Source organism: Mesoplodon densirostris, chromosome 16, assembly GCF_025265405.1.
Source record: "Mesoplodon densirostris isolate mMesDen1 chromosome 16, mMesDen1 primary haplotype, whole genome shotgun sequence".
In the NCBI taxonomy this organism is placed as follows: Eukaryota; Metazoa; Chordata; class Mammalia; order Artiodactyla; family Ziphiidae; genus Mesoplodon; species Mesoplodon densirostris.
In genome coordinates, this window is record NC_082676.1 from 23175452 (window position 1) to 23190493 (window position 15042).

The 15042-nt window shown below is 45.9% G+C and overlaps 1 protein-coding gene across 1 annotated transcript; it reads right to left on the reverse strand.

Annotated features, from left to right (window-relative positions):
- Nucleotides 1–738: 738 nt before the first annotated feature.
- Nucleotides 739–9686, reverse strand: RAB5IF (RAB5 interacting factor). The gene is made up of 4 exons (XM_060078124.1): nt 9332–9686; nt 7678–7781; nt 2173–2302; nt 739–948 (listed from the first exon to the last, which is right to left on the reverse strand). Exons 1-4 carry the CDS (start codon nt 9443–9445, stop codon nt 907–909), a joined length of 390 nt encoding a protein of 129 aa, XP_059934107.1. The 5' UTR covers nt 9446–9686; the 3' UTR covers nt 739–906.
- Between the last annotated feature and the right edge of the window lie 5356 nt (nt 9687–15042).

The following is a 15042-nucleotide window of genomic DNA, read 5'->3' on the forward strand; positions in this document are numbered from 1 at the left end:
TTTCATTTTGTGGCTCATCATTTGAACCTGGCTAAGCTTTCTCGGCTACAACAGCCTTGCCGTCTTGTACCCAAATGCAAAGGACACCATCTGAGCCCAGCACACTGCGGTGAGCTTAGTCACGTCTCAGTGCTGAGCGGGAGCATCAGGGCATCAGAAGGCGGTAAGCCCTCCCTCCACAAAGTCAAGGCCACAGCCTACACCAACTCCAGCCCTGGATTTCCCTGCTGCACATTAAGGGAAAGAAGCCTGGATAGAGGTGTTAAGGGAGCAGGGAGAGGAGGAAAAGGGAAGGGGGAAGAGGGAAGGGGATGGGAGGGCACCACCTCTATTGCTCCTATTGGGTTCTGAGGCTAGAGGTGAGGTGGGAAAGGCTTCATCAGGTATCACCAACAGGGGCTCAATTAAAGATCTGATTTATTCAAGTATCTGAAAACATTCTACAACGAAAACTGTTATTAGATGCTGCTTGTACTGTGCTATGGACCACGCACGTACTGCCATACTGTTTTCAGGAGACTTGAAATGCCAATGTTTGATATAGTTTAAAAACCGTACACCTGATGGAAAAGGAAGACAATTTAATGTTTCATCCGGATCCAGAGGTGCACCAAATTGAAGGACAGCTCCAATCGGCAAACAGGTGTTTCATGATGGTATCCAAGAAGAAACGGTTGGTGATGGACAATTCAGAAATGCTTCCCCAAAAGGTGGATGGTTCTTTAAAAAGTTTCAGGTCACAACCCTTGCAGAAAACACTGACGCCCCACACACTGATTCTCGGTCCAGGAAACACGGGTCTTCCAGGTTCCGCGTGGCTGGGGTGCCCCCCAACAATCGTGCTTCTGTGGTGTAACTAAGAGGGTCCTTTGGACCAGACAGGGAGCAGGTGGGGACTGTGCACCGTCAATCATAGTGGATGGCAGTGTAAAAGATGATCCAAATGACCTAGAGAGGAAACAAGCAATGTTCATGGGCTCCCTCACCAACAGGGTCAACATAGGCTCCCATTCCACAAATCAAAAGCATCCTAAGAATGTGCGCACAGTGTACTTCCCGGGGGCTATCCAATGCATAAGCTGCCTGGGGGCTTACATAATTTCACTGAAATCAAGCTGTCTCTAATAGAGCCCAGGACCACCATCCTGTGCTCCCTAAGGGACCCTGGACAAGTCTCTCCCCCTGCCAAACAGAGACCAGAGTGTGAGGGCTTCGAGTTATAGGTGTGGAAATGATACAGGTAAAGCAAACTGTACTGCTAGGAAGTGTTAGCATTAGCAACAAACGTGAAAACAAAACTACATCATACCCTGTCAGCTTCATATCAAATAAAACAGAGGTTCTCAAACCTGACTCGCCTTTGCAATCTTGTGGGCTCTTTAAAAACCTACAGAGAGATGCCTGGGCGCCACCTCCCAGAGATTCTCATTTTGTTGTTTGGGCTAGGTTCTATAATTTTTAAAAAATAACTTTGATATATAATTCATATTTCATGAAGTTTACCCTTTTAAAGGATACAATTCAGAGGTTTTTTAGTATATTCAGAGTTGCGAAAACATTTTGGAGCATTTGCGTCACCCTGAAGACAAAATCTATTCCCATTATCAGTTACTTCCCATTTCCCCTCCCACCCCTGCCACTGGCAACCATTAATCTACTTTTTATCCATACGGATTTGCCTATTCTGGACATTTCACATAAATGGACTCATACAACATGTGTTCTTCTGTGTCTGGATTCTTTCACGTAGCATAATGTTTTCAGGGTTCATCCTTGTAGCACGTACCAGTTCTTCATTCCTCTTTATGGCCAAGTAATATTCTACTGTATGGGTATATAACATTTTATCTAGCCATTCATCGGGTGATGGCTGTTTGCATTTTTTGGCTGTTATGAATATATTTTTAAATGTTTTCCAGTTTTCAATATGCAGCCAGAGTTGAGAATTAGATGTAGAAACTGACAATGAGCTCTCACCACAGGGAGACTATACAGTGTATCACACCACATCTTTTGGGACATTAACTCAAGAAAGGACATGCCCTCCAGCCTCGGGAGTCTAGAAAAATGGTACCCAAATCACACATTGTAACTCAATCAAGGGGCTCCCCCTGAATAACTGACATCTCAGGAAATGACAAAACCTGCTGTGAAATTATCAGCTACACATACCATGAACAAGGCAAACGATGTCATAAACCCTTCCTTTGTGAGCTCCCACGTGCCGCCATACTCTTCCTCATCTATCTGTAGGTAGTTGCTGAAGTAGAGGTACAGGACACCTGCATTGATCAGGCAGAATCTGGAGCAAGGGAGGACAAGCACCAAACATAAACTGTGAGCTTGGAAGACTGAGAACTCCCACCAACATGGTCCAGCTCTATCAGGGCACTTGCTGTTGCACAGTTAACTCTATTATGGGGGCAAATGAAATAATACATAAAAACGCCTAGGCCCTCAATGGAGCTGCCCACTTGGTTGTGCTAGAGACTTAAAAAAGGAGCAACTCTTTTTAGCTGACCAGCAAAAGCAGAAAATAAAATAAAAATAAAGCACATATAAGTTCTCCAAGTCCCCTTGAAGTATGACAGAAGGCTGCTTGCTGAACAACCCCAAATAGGTCCAGTACCTGACATGGGCCTCCAGGTAGCTCCAGCTCGGGGGGTAGGGGTGGGGGAGCATGGGGAAAACACATGTTAAGCTGCTGCTTCATGGCCTAGTTGAGCAAGCAAGGGCACAGTAAAGCAGCCTCTGCAAAATTCCCAACGGGAGACAATTTCTGAATGTCCACTGTCTGCTACTGCACTTGATGCAGAGGTGAACACGACAGTTCCTGCCCTCAGCTCACCACCTATTAGGGGCCAGAAACAGCAGTCAGAGTGAATTGAAACCAGAGGTTTGTGAGCACTTCCAGGAAGGTCTTTGACCCCTAACACATATGATTTAACTGATGCAGGAATCAGAATACCCTTATGGCCAAGTAATATTCTACTGTATGCGTATATAACATTTTGTGAGTAGTAACACATCACTCTGCTCTACTGATCTCTTGGTACTGTCACTATGTAAAAGTAATATTCATAAAGTGATCAAAACTCTCTTTATGATCTTTCCAGTTACGGCACCTAATCCAATGGGGGACTATAAGCCTTAGGCCACATGCCTTCTGAAGGTTGCAGTAGAAAATGCAAAGAGAACAGGTTCCTCCTAGCAGTTAAGTGTGAGCTGGTGTAGGGCAGGGCAGTATGATGGCGATGAGTGTAAATCGGTATTTGGAGGGGCGGGGCAGGGAACAGACCCTGGGGCTGTCTGAGCAAGGTAACAAGGAGGTAGGGTGTACATACACCAGGAAGTCTAGTTTGTGAGTAGTCAAGAGTATGGGCTTTCTCGTGAGTGGAAGGAAAAGGAGCTAGGAGGCTGGTTTAGACCTGTTTCAGGACGTAAGTACAAATAAAGTTTGAGGACAGGGACTGGGAAAATGGCTGAATGGGGAGGCAAGAATCCACAAAGGCTTCAAGCCTAAGGACCTGGGAGAACCATGGGTCCAGTAACAGAAGCAGGGAGTCAGGAAGGACAGATGGTTTTTCTTGGATTTCACACGAAATACAGTCCTTGGCTTGGCTATGTCATGGCCATATCCTGATCGTCTACTAGAAATCTTGGGACCCAGCCAATCTGGCCACCTCCCCCTGACAGGCGTTTCATTTTGGCCAGGCTGAGTTAGTGGCTCTAGACAGAGCCTACTATCAGGACTTAGCAGTGTCACTCTGGGGCTCAGCTAATAAGCTAGGGCTGGACAGTGAATGGAGACTCACTGACAGTCTCCAGCTGTGAGGTGGTTGCTTAGTGAGATGAGAAAGGGAAATATAAGAGAAAGAGATAAATAAAGGATGACGGGAGAGAGAAAAGGGCTGACAGAGGCCCTGCCTTCCAAGGGGCACACATTAAGTAGAAAATGAATTCACAGACACAAAGGCATTTAAAAGTCTGGTGTACAAGGGGGAGGGGTCAGGAAAAGGACTGGAAAGGCTCACACTGAGCTTTAAGGATGGGCATAAATTCTGTATTGGAAATGGGAGAGAATGACATAGCAAATGGGTGGACAAAGAAATGAACATACTGGGGACTTCCCTGGCAGTCCAGTGGTTAAGACTCTGGCTTCCACTGCAGGTGGGCAGGGGTTCGATCCCTGGTGGGGAAGCTAACATCCTGCATGCCGCATGGGGCAGCAAAAAAAAAAAAAAAAAAAAAAGACTGACTCTCAAATGGATTTTTAACAATTCTATCTTAAAAACTCCAGTCTTAACAAAATAATGCATCTCTAACAAATACTGACTTCAGGGCTGGAAGGTAATATATGACTCTGCTTCCAAGGGTCAATGGGAACTCATTTCAGCTTTTCAAAAATTTTAACAAGCATCCACTGAGCACCTCTTAATCATGTGCCAAGCTCTATGAGAGACAGAGAGGCAGAAAGGGATGAATAGAACCCCTCTCCAATAATGTAAAACCTCGGCAGACAGAGCAGAACCATCACACTCAGTTCCCAGGCAAATTTTAAGTAATGAGACCCAAGGAAATGGCTTTACCTTAATAGGCCCTAGCTGGTGGCCACACCAGAAATGAAGAGAAGTCAAGTGCGGGTCCAGACAGAGGGCAGCGGAGGCGGGAAGTGGGGAGGAGACGGTCACCACAACTGAGCACCAGGCAGCTGAGTCAGACAGATGGAGGAAAGGGGTTGTGTGTGGAAAAATCAATGTCCTTGGGCACTTTCCAAGAGCTGGGAAAAAGGTGCCAACCAAAGGAGGGAAGGGATTCCTTTGGAGTGAGAGAAACTGGCTCTGGCAGGACAGTGTGGGACTGAACCCTAGAAAACAGGCAGTCCTGAGAAAGTGGCATGATGGGTAAGCCACTCCAAGGTGAATTCACTGCAAACACCCTGTTTCTTGCTTTCTCAATAGCCAGCCATATTTTATCACTCTTTGTAAAACTAATCATATGATTGCAGTGAACCACTTATGGAGTACCTACGATGTACTAAGCCCTACACTTAGCAATTTACTTGTATCATCTCATTTAATTCACACATCAATCTCATGAGGAAGGCACTTCTTTATTGCCCCCATTATAATAAGGAAACTGAGTCTCAGAAAGTGAGCTCCAAATTATGTAGCTTGAAAGTGGCAGAGCTGGAACTTGAATCCAGAGCTCTCTAGAAAGTTTAAAAAAAAAATCTGTTTGGGCAGCCTTACTCATTTGCCACAGTGGGAAGGATACTAGACCAGCTCTAGTCTTTGCTATATTATTTCCAGATTGGGTGACTTCGGAAAAATCCCATAGGACTCCTACAAGACGAGATAGGTGCTGGGGGTTTGAACCAGTGTCATCCTCTCCTAGAAAAGTGATCTGGGGAAGACAGGAGACTACCTTTTGCCTTTAGATTGCCTTCTGCCTTCTCTGGCATTTTCCTTATATCTGCCTTTTTTTTTTTTTTTTCCCTCATAGAAAGCTAAAACTGGGTGACCAACATTCTAAAAATGTATCTACATACCACTTCCACCCTGAGAAGACCTCTGTGAACGCCAGGTCCTGCCTGTGTCTCATGACCCTCAATGAGTCCTCATCAAATGTCCACTCAAAGTCAGTCAGAGGATAAACTCTTACAGTTTCCTTGGACAAATGAAGCTCAGCATCATAAATGGAAAACTTCTTTAGGGACTTTTCTGGTGGTGCAATGGTTAAGGATCTGCCTGCCAATGCAGGGGACACGGGTTCGAGCCCTGGTCTGGGAAGATCCCACATGCCGCGGATCAACTAAGCCCCAAGTGCCACAACTACGGAGCCTGCACTCTAGAGCCCTCGAGACACAACTACTGAGCCCGTGTATCACAACTACTGAAGCCTGCGTGCCTAGAGCCCGTGCTCCACAACAAGAGAAGCCACTGCAATGAGAAGCCCGCGCACCGCAATGAAGAGTAGTCCCCTCTCGCCACAACTAAGCCTGCGCTCAACAACGAAGACGCGACGCAGCCATACATACTTACATACATACATACATACATACATAAATACAACAACAACAACTCTTTAGTTAGGAGAGGGGACTGTACATTCCTTTGGGTTATCTTCTGAAAAAACAGGCAACTCAAATGAGTTTGAAACGATTTCACACTTTTCACCCCAGAGTAAGGAATAAGAGATGTATGTGATCACGGTTAAAACAATATATGTGAGGGCTTCCCTGGTGGTGCAGTGGTTGAGAATCTGCCTGCCAATGCAGGGGACACGGGTTCGAGCCCTGGTCTGGGAAGATCCCACGTGCTGTGGAGCAACTGGGCCCGTGAGCCACAGCTACTGAGCCTGCGCGTCTGGAGCCTGTGCTCCGCAACAAGAGAGGCCACGACAGTGAGAGGCCTGCGCACCGCGATGAAGAGTGGCCCCCACTTGCCACAACTAGAGAAAGCCCTCACACAGAAACGAAGACCCAACACAGCCAAAAATAAATAAATTTATTAAAAAAAAAAAACAACAACCATATATGTGATTTTCCATGGGTGAGTATGACAGTTTGTATTCCCAGAGGCCTGCCTGTCCATTTCTACTATAACTTGCCCACAACTCCTATCCTAAGACAATTCCAGGACTTTCCCGGTGGTCCAGTGGTAAAGAATCCACCTTATAATGCAGGGGATTTGGGTTCAATCGCTGGTTGGGGAACTAAGATCCCACGTGCCATGGGGCAACTAAGCCCGCACACCACAACTATTAAGCTCGTGCGCCTCAACACGAGAGCCCACGTGCCGCAAACTACAGAGCTCACATGCTCTGGAGCCTGCGCGCCACAACTAGAGAAGAGAAAACCCGCACGCCACAACGAAGAGCCCGCGCACCGCAACAAAAGATCCCACATGCCTCAATGAAGATCCTGCGTGCTGCAACTAAGACCCGATGCAGCCAAAAATAAATAAATACATCTTAAAAAAAAAGAAAAAGACAATTTCCACAGATCCTATTAAGTCAACCTGGCGGGCATTCGGACTTGCTCTCAGTGACTGGTTAACAAGCTGAGCCACGACCGGGAGCTGGTGTCAACTGCTGCCACAGGCACACAATAAAAAACTGAGGGCTTCATCTCCTACTTTTCACTGCCTTTAAAATGTAGGCACCTGGGACTTCCCGGGCGGTCCAGTGGTTAGGACTCCGCGCTTCCAGTGCAAGGGGCACGGGTTCCATCCCTGTTCAGGGAACTAAAGATCCCGCATGCTGCAAGACGTGGCCAAAAAAAAAAAGGAGGGACCTAAAACAACTTCTGCCAAGTCCAAGATTCAGGACATCCAGCACAGTGCACAAGGGAGTGGTCATCAAGTATTAGAAGCTCTTCCACAGACAACAAAGGTCATGTCAGAACTAGATGCCTGCTGCCAACAGGCAATATGGCAACCTCTTGCATGAGGTCACTATGGACCCATGAATGAATAAACTAACCCGGATCTTCATAAAGGTAACATGCCTGACCCAAGCTGCTCCCAAGCCTGTGGAATTGAGGAGTGCTGTATCAGACCCAGGAGTGCCATCATGGGGCCAGTTTTTTGATTTAGTCATTACACACACACACACACACACACACAGGGAAAAAAAACCAACCAAACCAAACAAAACAAAAAACCCAAGACTTACCCTGCTATTCCCAAGAAACCTCGCAATGGTAACACTCCCCAAATGACACCTAGGACCACAGCAATGATCTGTCGGAACCAGTAGATCACATCTAAAAATTCATCCTGTAGAAAAGAGAGAGAATGTGTGCATAATCTGGAGTGGGTGCCACAAGAGAGCCTCTTGTGATAGGTGAGGAACAGAAAAGCTTTCTGTTAAACTTATCTTCCAGAGGAATTTTCCCCAAAAGCAATGGTATATGGTTCTTGAATCTCCACATCTTCTTATATTAAAATGTGGTTAAAAAATGATGCATTTAGTTATCTTAAGTGATGGCTTCCAGGGCGTTGTGCTCTACATAAAAATCTTTAGAAAAATCATTTACTTTATTTTTTCAGAAGCTACAAAAATGAAATTGCTGTGATAGTAACTGAGCTACTGGCCAGTTATCTGACCTGGAGAGACATGAACAGACTATCCACAGGCAGAAGGGCTGACTGTTAACCAATTCAGTACCACCTTCCCAAACTCTGAATTTTGAGTAAGTCACAAAAGAGAAAAGAGATTAGAAACAAAAGTGCAGGAGGCAGGTGCCAGCATATCTAATTTTCATACAAGAACACGGAAGACTCAGGTTTCTGACCTGCCCTGGACTGCAGAAACCAGTCCTTACACAAGGAAGGAAAGAAATGACACAGCAAATCAGAAAGATTTTACAACAGCTGGGCAGCACTATGGGCAGGACAAGGGCACCTTCAGGAAGTATCTCCCATCCCCCCCTTTACAGGAACTCTAGGAAAAACTACTTCTGATGAAAGTAACTGATGAAAAACTACTTCATCAGTCCAAAAAAAAAGGGGGGGGGGAAGACTGCAAATCTAACATTCTTTTCAGGCCAACTGGAATCAAGCTATTTGTGATGGTTCCTTCCACGCGATGGACCAGAGTTGGGGAAGTGCTTACACTCAGATCTTCTGAATGAACGTGACTAGTAAGGACATCTTGAAGTCCCCCAACCATTCCTCACACACATTTGGTGGTTTCTCCCCCACTCCCTCGCGTGTACACACACACACACACTCACCCCTGAAAGGTGGTCTCATTCTCCCCTCTAAACTCTCACACTTATTCTGTTTTCTCATTCAGCAGTAAAGCACTGGCAGCTCAACTTTAGTGAGCCTCACCATGTGCTAAATGCTTTACCGCACCACGGTACCCCACTTCAGAGTTGTTCGGAGACTTGAGTGAGATGACGCACAGAGGGCGCACAACACACAGCAAGTACTCAGTAGAAGTCTGTTACCGTTACTGTTCGTGCTAACCACGGGGGTAAGTAGTTAATTCGACAAGGTAAGTCACTTACTCAAGATCCTACTGGGAGTAAAAGGCGGAGATCGAATCGAATTCAGCTCGCTCTCGCCGTTCAGGCACCCGACCTGCCCGCGGGGTGGCAACACCTCCGCCCCCTCCTTGACCCGGGCGACTTCACTCTTAGGCCACTCCGTAGTGAGCCCGGAGCCCGACAGCCGGGCCCTCCGAGTTCGCCCCGACACCCTTGGGCCACCCGCCCCACCAACCCGAACACTCGGCAGCGCCCAGACGGGGGCAGGGGCAGGCTCGTCCCCGAGTCCCAGCCGGCTCCTCGAACGTGCGCCCTCGCCAGGCCCCACCGCACCTTGTCCTCCCAGGCCGCGTCGCTCCGCAACACCTTGCTCCAGACGGAGACTTTGAGGGCCCCGTTAGCCAGCTGCGGCTGAAGCGGCTCCTCCTTCCGCCGCCCGCCGCTCATCCTCCCGTCGCGCCGCCCGGGCCGAGCCTGGGGCGCGCGGGCCGATCTAAAAGAGGTCGGGGTCGCGGGTCGCGGGTCGCGGTTCACGGCGCACGGGGTGTGGCGGTGGCGGTGGCGGCGGCGGCGGCGGCGGCGGCGGGCAGCAACAGGATCAACGAATCGGCTCGGCGGCGCGCCTGCGACTGCACCCACTTACCCAAACACCCTGGCTCTGCTAGCTCGGCCGAGACCAGGAGCGCGGAGGGCGGAACAACGCAGCGCCGCGCGTCCTCCCGCCGACGTGCCCACGCAGCCAATCGGTGGCCGCACAGCCATCTACGCGAAAGAGCAACCGCCGCTTCGGCGCAAGCGCTCTACGCGCGGGGAAGTGACGGGACGCTTCCGCCAGCCCCGCGGTAGAGTGAGAGGGAAGGGACAATCTTGGTAGGGACGGCGACACGAGCGCGAGGAGGTGCTGCGGAGACTGAAGAACGGTGGCTGAGGCGAAAGCAGAGGTTGGGACAGGAGCGTCGTCCAATCCACCACAGCTTGTCCCGTCGAGCAGCGGGGCAGAACGCGGCGCTACCTTCCCCGAGGCGTCCTTTCGAGCCCAAACCTTGCTCCCCGGAAGCCACAAGTTGCCCCTCAGGATTTAGCCCTTGCTCGTTTTCTCCCCTAACCCTTCAAGTCCCGTAGGACCTTGTTCACAGAGTTAACTCTTTTCTGTAATAACTTAGTGTCTCCTCATGCCTAGCACCCTCTTGACAAATGTGAGCCCGGAGATCCAAAAAGGGGAAGTGATTTTCTAAGGCTGTATAGCATGTTGGAACCAGCTGAGGACTCCTCGGGGGAGTAAAGTTGCGAGAGTACTTTATTGGCTATCAGAAGATCTGGGTATTTATCTATCGTGGCCTCGCTATGGACTTGGTTAGTGGTTCTCACAGTGTGTTTCTGGACCAGCAGCAGCTGCATCACCTGGGAACTTGATTAGAGATTCAAATTCTGAGATCCCCATCCCAGACCTACTGAATCAGAAATTCTGTGGGTGGGACCCATAATCAGCGTTTCAGTAAGCCCTCCAGGTGGTGTCATGCGCACTGTGCTATGTAGCAAGGCCCATCATCCTACATGGTGGGTTTCTATAGGCAAAGAAACTTACTCAGAATCACTCGACTGTTACCTGGGTCTGTCTGACTTCAAAATCTGCACTCTGGGGAGTTCCCTGGCGGTCCAGTGATTGGGGTCCCGCGCACTTTCACTGCCATGGCCCCAGGTTCAATCCCTGGTCAGGGAACTAAGATCTTGCAAGCCGGGCGGCGAGGCCAAAAAAAAAAAAAGAGGAAAATCCGCCCTTTTTTTTTTTTTTTAAATCCTCACTCTTAATCTTACACTTGAAGTCTTAAGGAATATCAATAAGGTCAGAACATCCTTTGCATACCTGTCAACATTCAGATGTAGTTCTCCACCTTAGGTGAACAGTGGCATCTCCTAGGAAACTTTTTCAGAATACCATAGCTGTTGTTTTCTCCCACAGCCCAATCCCAAGATCCTGTTTCAGTAGGCTGAGTGGGGCTGGACCCCAAAGATGATACACACTTCAACAGATATTACTTTGTCTGGACCTGGTGGGACAGCCATATACCTGACATGGACGTACAACTTTAGTACTAACTTTCCCGTGGATCTTGTTCTTATCAGCCCTCCCTTCTCTGAACAGTTTCTCTCCCATAAGCAAAACTGTGGTAAAGCCTAACCAGCTCACTCCAGTTTGGATGTGCACCACTGATATAAAGCCTATTTTATAGACTCCCTGGTGGCATGCAGTGCTGGAGACAGACAGATCATTCTGTCATAGAATGTTGGGAAAATACCTAGCCTGGAGTCAAAGACAGAAGAGGTAAGTTTTTAGTCTGCTGGGTCTGGTGGCAAAGGTTTGTAATGGGGAATTTGATCTGGGGGGTTAGGGAAGACTGAACTCTGAGGGAAGAATAGGAGTTAAGAAGAGGGAGAGGGAGGGGAAGGGAAGAGGGCATTCCAGGAGATGAAACCATGTCGGCTAATGGTGAGGTATAAAGCCACAAGTTGGGGAAGGACGAGGAGAATCATGCTGAATAATTTTTTTCCAGTGGTATAGAAAAATAATTGATGTACATCACTGTATAAGTTTAAGGTCTACAGCATGATGATTTGACTTACATATATTGTGAAATGATTACCACAGTAAGATCAGCTAACCTCCACCTTCTCAGATAGATACAATAAAAAGAAAAGAAAGAAGAATCTGAAAAAGGAAAAAAAAATTCTCCTGTCCTGAGAACTCTTAGGATTTACTCTCTTAACTTTCCTATACATTGTATGGCAGAGTGTTAGCTATAGTCATCATGTTGTATGTTACATCCCTAGTACTTATTTATCTTTTAACTGAAAGTTTGTATCTTTGGACCACCTTTCTCCACTTCCCTCTCCCCTCACCCTCTGCCTCTGATAACCACAAGTCTGATCGCTTTTGCTACGAGTTTTGCATTTTTTTTTTTTTTTTTTGCGGTGTGCGGGTCTCTCACTGTTGTGGCCTCTCCCGTAGCGGAGCACAGGCTCCGGACGCGCAGGCTCAGTGGCCATGGCTCACGGGCCCAGCCACTCCGCAGCATGTGGGATCTTCCCAGACCGGGGCACGAACCCGTGTCCCCTGCATCGGCAGGCGGACTCTCAACCACTGCGCCACCAGGGAAGCCCTTGCTACGAGTTTTAAAATGTTTATTATACTTAAAGATTCCACATGTAAGTGAGGTCATACAGTATTTGGCTTTCTCTGTCTGACTTATTTCACTTAGCATAATGCCTTCAGGTTCCATCCATGATGTGGCAAATGGTAGGATGTTCTCTTTTTTATGGCTGAATAATATTCGTGTATGTGTGTATGTATGTATCTCACAACTTCTTTATCCATTCATCCATCGATGGACACTTAGGTTGTTTTCATGTCTTGGCTATTGTACATAATATTGCTATGAAAATGGGGGTGCAAATATCTTTTTGAATTCGTGTTTTCATTTCCTTTGGGTATATTCTCAGAAGTGGAATTGCTGGATCGTATGGTAGTTCTATTTTTATTTTTTTAAGGATCCCCTACAGTGTTTTCCACAGTGACTGTTCCAATTTACAATCCCACCAACAGTGCACAAGGATTCCCTTTTCTCCACAACCACGCCGGTATTTGTTATTTCTTGTCTTTTTGATGATGGCCATGAAGAATTTGTTTTTATCCCAAGCGTGGAGGAAGCCACAGAAAGGATTTCAGCAGGGAACACTTCACTTTTCAGGTTTGCATCTTGACAAAATCACCCTGGCTGCTATTTGAAGGACTGGATCACAGTGGGAGACTAGTTTTTAGATCAGATTTTTTTTTTCCTCTCTTTTTATTGGCTGCGTTGGGTCTTTGTTACTGCGCGGGCCTTCTCTAGTTGCGGCGAGGGGGGCGCTGCTCTTCGCTGTGGTGCGCGGGCTTATTGCAGTGGCGTCTCGTTGCGTAGCTCGGGCTCTAGGCGTGCGGGCCTCAGTAGTTGTGGCGCACAGGCTTCGTTGCTCTGCGGCATGTGGGATCTTCCCGGACCAGGGCTCGAACCCATGTCCCTTGCATTGGCAGGCAGATTCTTAACCACTGGGCCACCAGGGAAGCCCTGGGAGACTAGTTTACCCAGGTGAAATTTGGTGGGGGCAGTGAAGATGGAGAAAATTGGAATAAAACTTATAATAAATAATGATAATTATTATTAATAATTATTAAATTTAATAATTTTATTATTAAATTTAAATAATAAATTTATTAATCATTAAAGTTTTATTATTAAAATAATAAAAGTTAATTCTTTTTTAAAACGTAAAAAAATTAAAAAATTTTGCTCTAAAATATACATAACAAAATTTGCTGTTTTTAAGTCTATAGTTCTGTGACACAGTGAAGTACATTTACTTCGTAGTGTGGCCATCACTACTATCCATTTTAAGAACACTTTCATCTTACAAAACTGAAACTTGGTGCCCATTAAACTATTAACTCCCCGTTCTCCCCTCCCCTCAGCACCTGGCAATTACCATTCTACTTTCTGTCTCTGAATTTGACTGAGTTCCTCATAAGACTGTAATCACAGTGTTGTCTTTTTCTCATTGGCTTATTTCACTTAGCACACCATCTTCAAGGTTCATCTATGTCATGGCATGTCAGAATTTCCTTCCTTTGTAAGGCTGAATAATAGCTTTGTTAAGTGTCCACGGTATATACATTTTATTTATCCATTCATCTGTTACTGGACACTTGGGCTGCTTCCACCTTTTTGCTGTTGTGAATAATGCTACAGTGAACAAGGGTGTACAAATATCTGTTCATGTCTCTGCTTTCAGTTCTTTTGGGTATATACCCAGAATGGAATTGCTGGATCATATGATAATACTGTTTTTAATTTTTTGAGGAATAGCCATACCATTTTCCATAGCAGTTGTACCATTTTACATTCCAACATTGCACAAGAGTTCCAGTTTCTCCACATCCTCATCAACACCTGTTTTCTGGGTTTTTTTTTTCTTCTTATAACAGCCAACCTAATGGGTGTGAAGTGGTAACTCATTGTTTTTGATTTGCATTTCCCTAATGATTAGTGATGTTGAGCATCTTTTCACTTGCTTGCTGACCATTTGTATATCTCTTTTGGAGAAATGTCCATTCCAGACCTTTACCTGTTTTTGAGTCTAGTCTTTTGGTTTTTTGTTGTTGAGTTTTAGGAGTTCTGTGTATATTCTAGATATTAATCCCTTATCATATATGTAATTTGCAAATACCTCTCTGTCCTGTGGGTTGCCGTTTTACTCTGTTGATAGTGTCCTTTAATATACAAAAGTTTTAAATGTTAATGAAGTGAAATTTGTCTATTTTTTGTTGTTGTTTCCTGTGCCTTTGGTGCCACATTCAAGAAATCATTGTCAAGTCCAATGTCATCAAGTTTTTCTGCGTTCTAAGTGTTTTATAATTTTAGCTCTTATGTTTAGGTCTTTGATTCATTTTGAGTTAATTTTTTTATATGGTGTTAGGTAAGGGTCCACCTTCATTCTTTCAACATGTGGATATCCAGTTTTCCCAGCACCATTTGTTAAAGACTCTACTTTCCCCATTGAATGGTTTTGGCACCATCATTTGACCATATATGCAAGGGTTTATTTCAGGGCCGTCTCTTTTATTCCATTGGTCTGTTTGTCTGTCTTTATGCCAGTACCACTCTTTTGATTACTGTAGCTTTGTAGTAAGCTTTGAAATCAGGAAACGTGAGTCCTCCAACTTTGTTCTTATTTTTCAGATTGTTTTGGTTATTGGGGATCCCTAGAGATTCCATATGAATTTTAGAATGAGTTTTTCCATTTCTGAAAAAAATAAAGCTATTGGGATTTTGATAGAGATTGCAGTGAATCTGTAGATTGCATTGGTAGTAACAATATCAAGTCTTCTAATCCATGAGCATGAAATGTTTTTCTATTTATTTGTATGTTCTTTAATTTCATTCAGTGATGTTTTGTAGTTTTCGACATATAAGTCTTTCACTTCCTTGGTTAATTCCTAAGTATTTTATTCT

What these genes read in the sequence shown, in the direction of transcription:
- RAB5IF (XM_060078124.1), bottom strand. Translation starts at nt 9,445, where the DNA reads ATGAGCGGCGGGCGGCGGAAGGAGGAGCCGCTTCAGCCGCAGCTGGCT. An exon ending in ACGCGGCCTGGGAGGACAAG is followed by an intron (nt 7,782 to 9,331) that starts GTGCGGTGGGGC and finishes TCTTTTCTACAG; the next exon opens with GATGAATTTTTAGATGTGAT. An exon ending in GGTTTCTTGGGAATAGCAGG is followed by an intron (nt 2,303 to 7,677) that starts GTAAGTCTTGGG and finishes CCCTTGCTCCAG; the next exon opens with ATTCTGCCTGATCAATGCAG.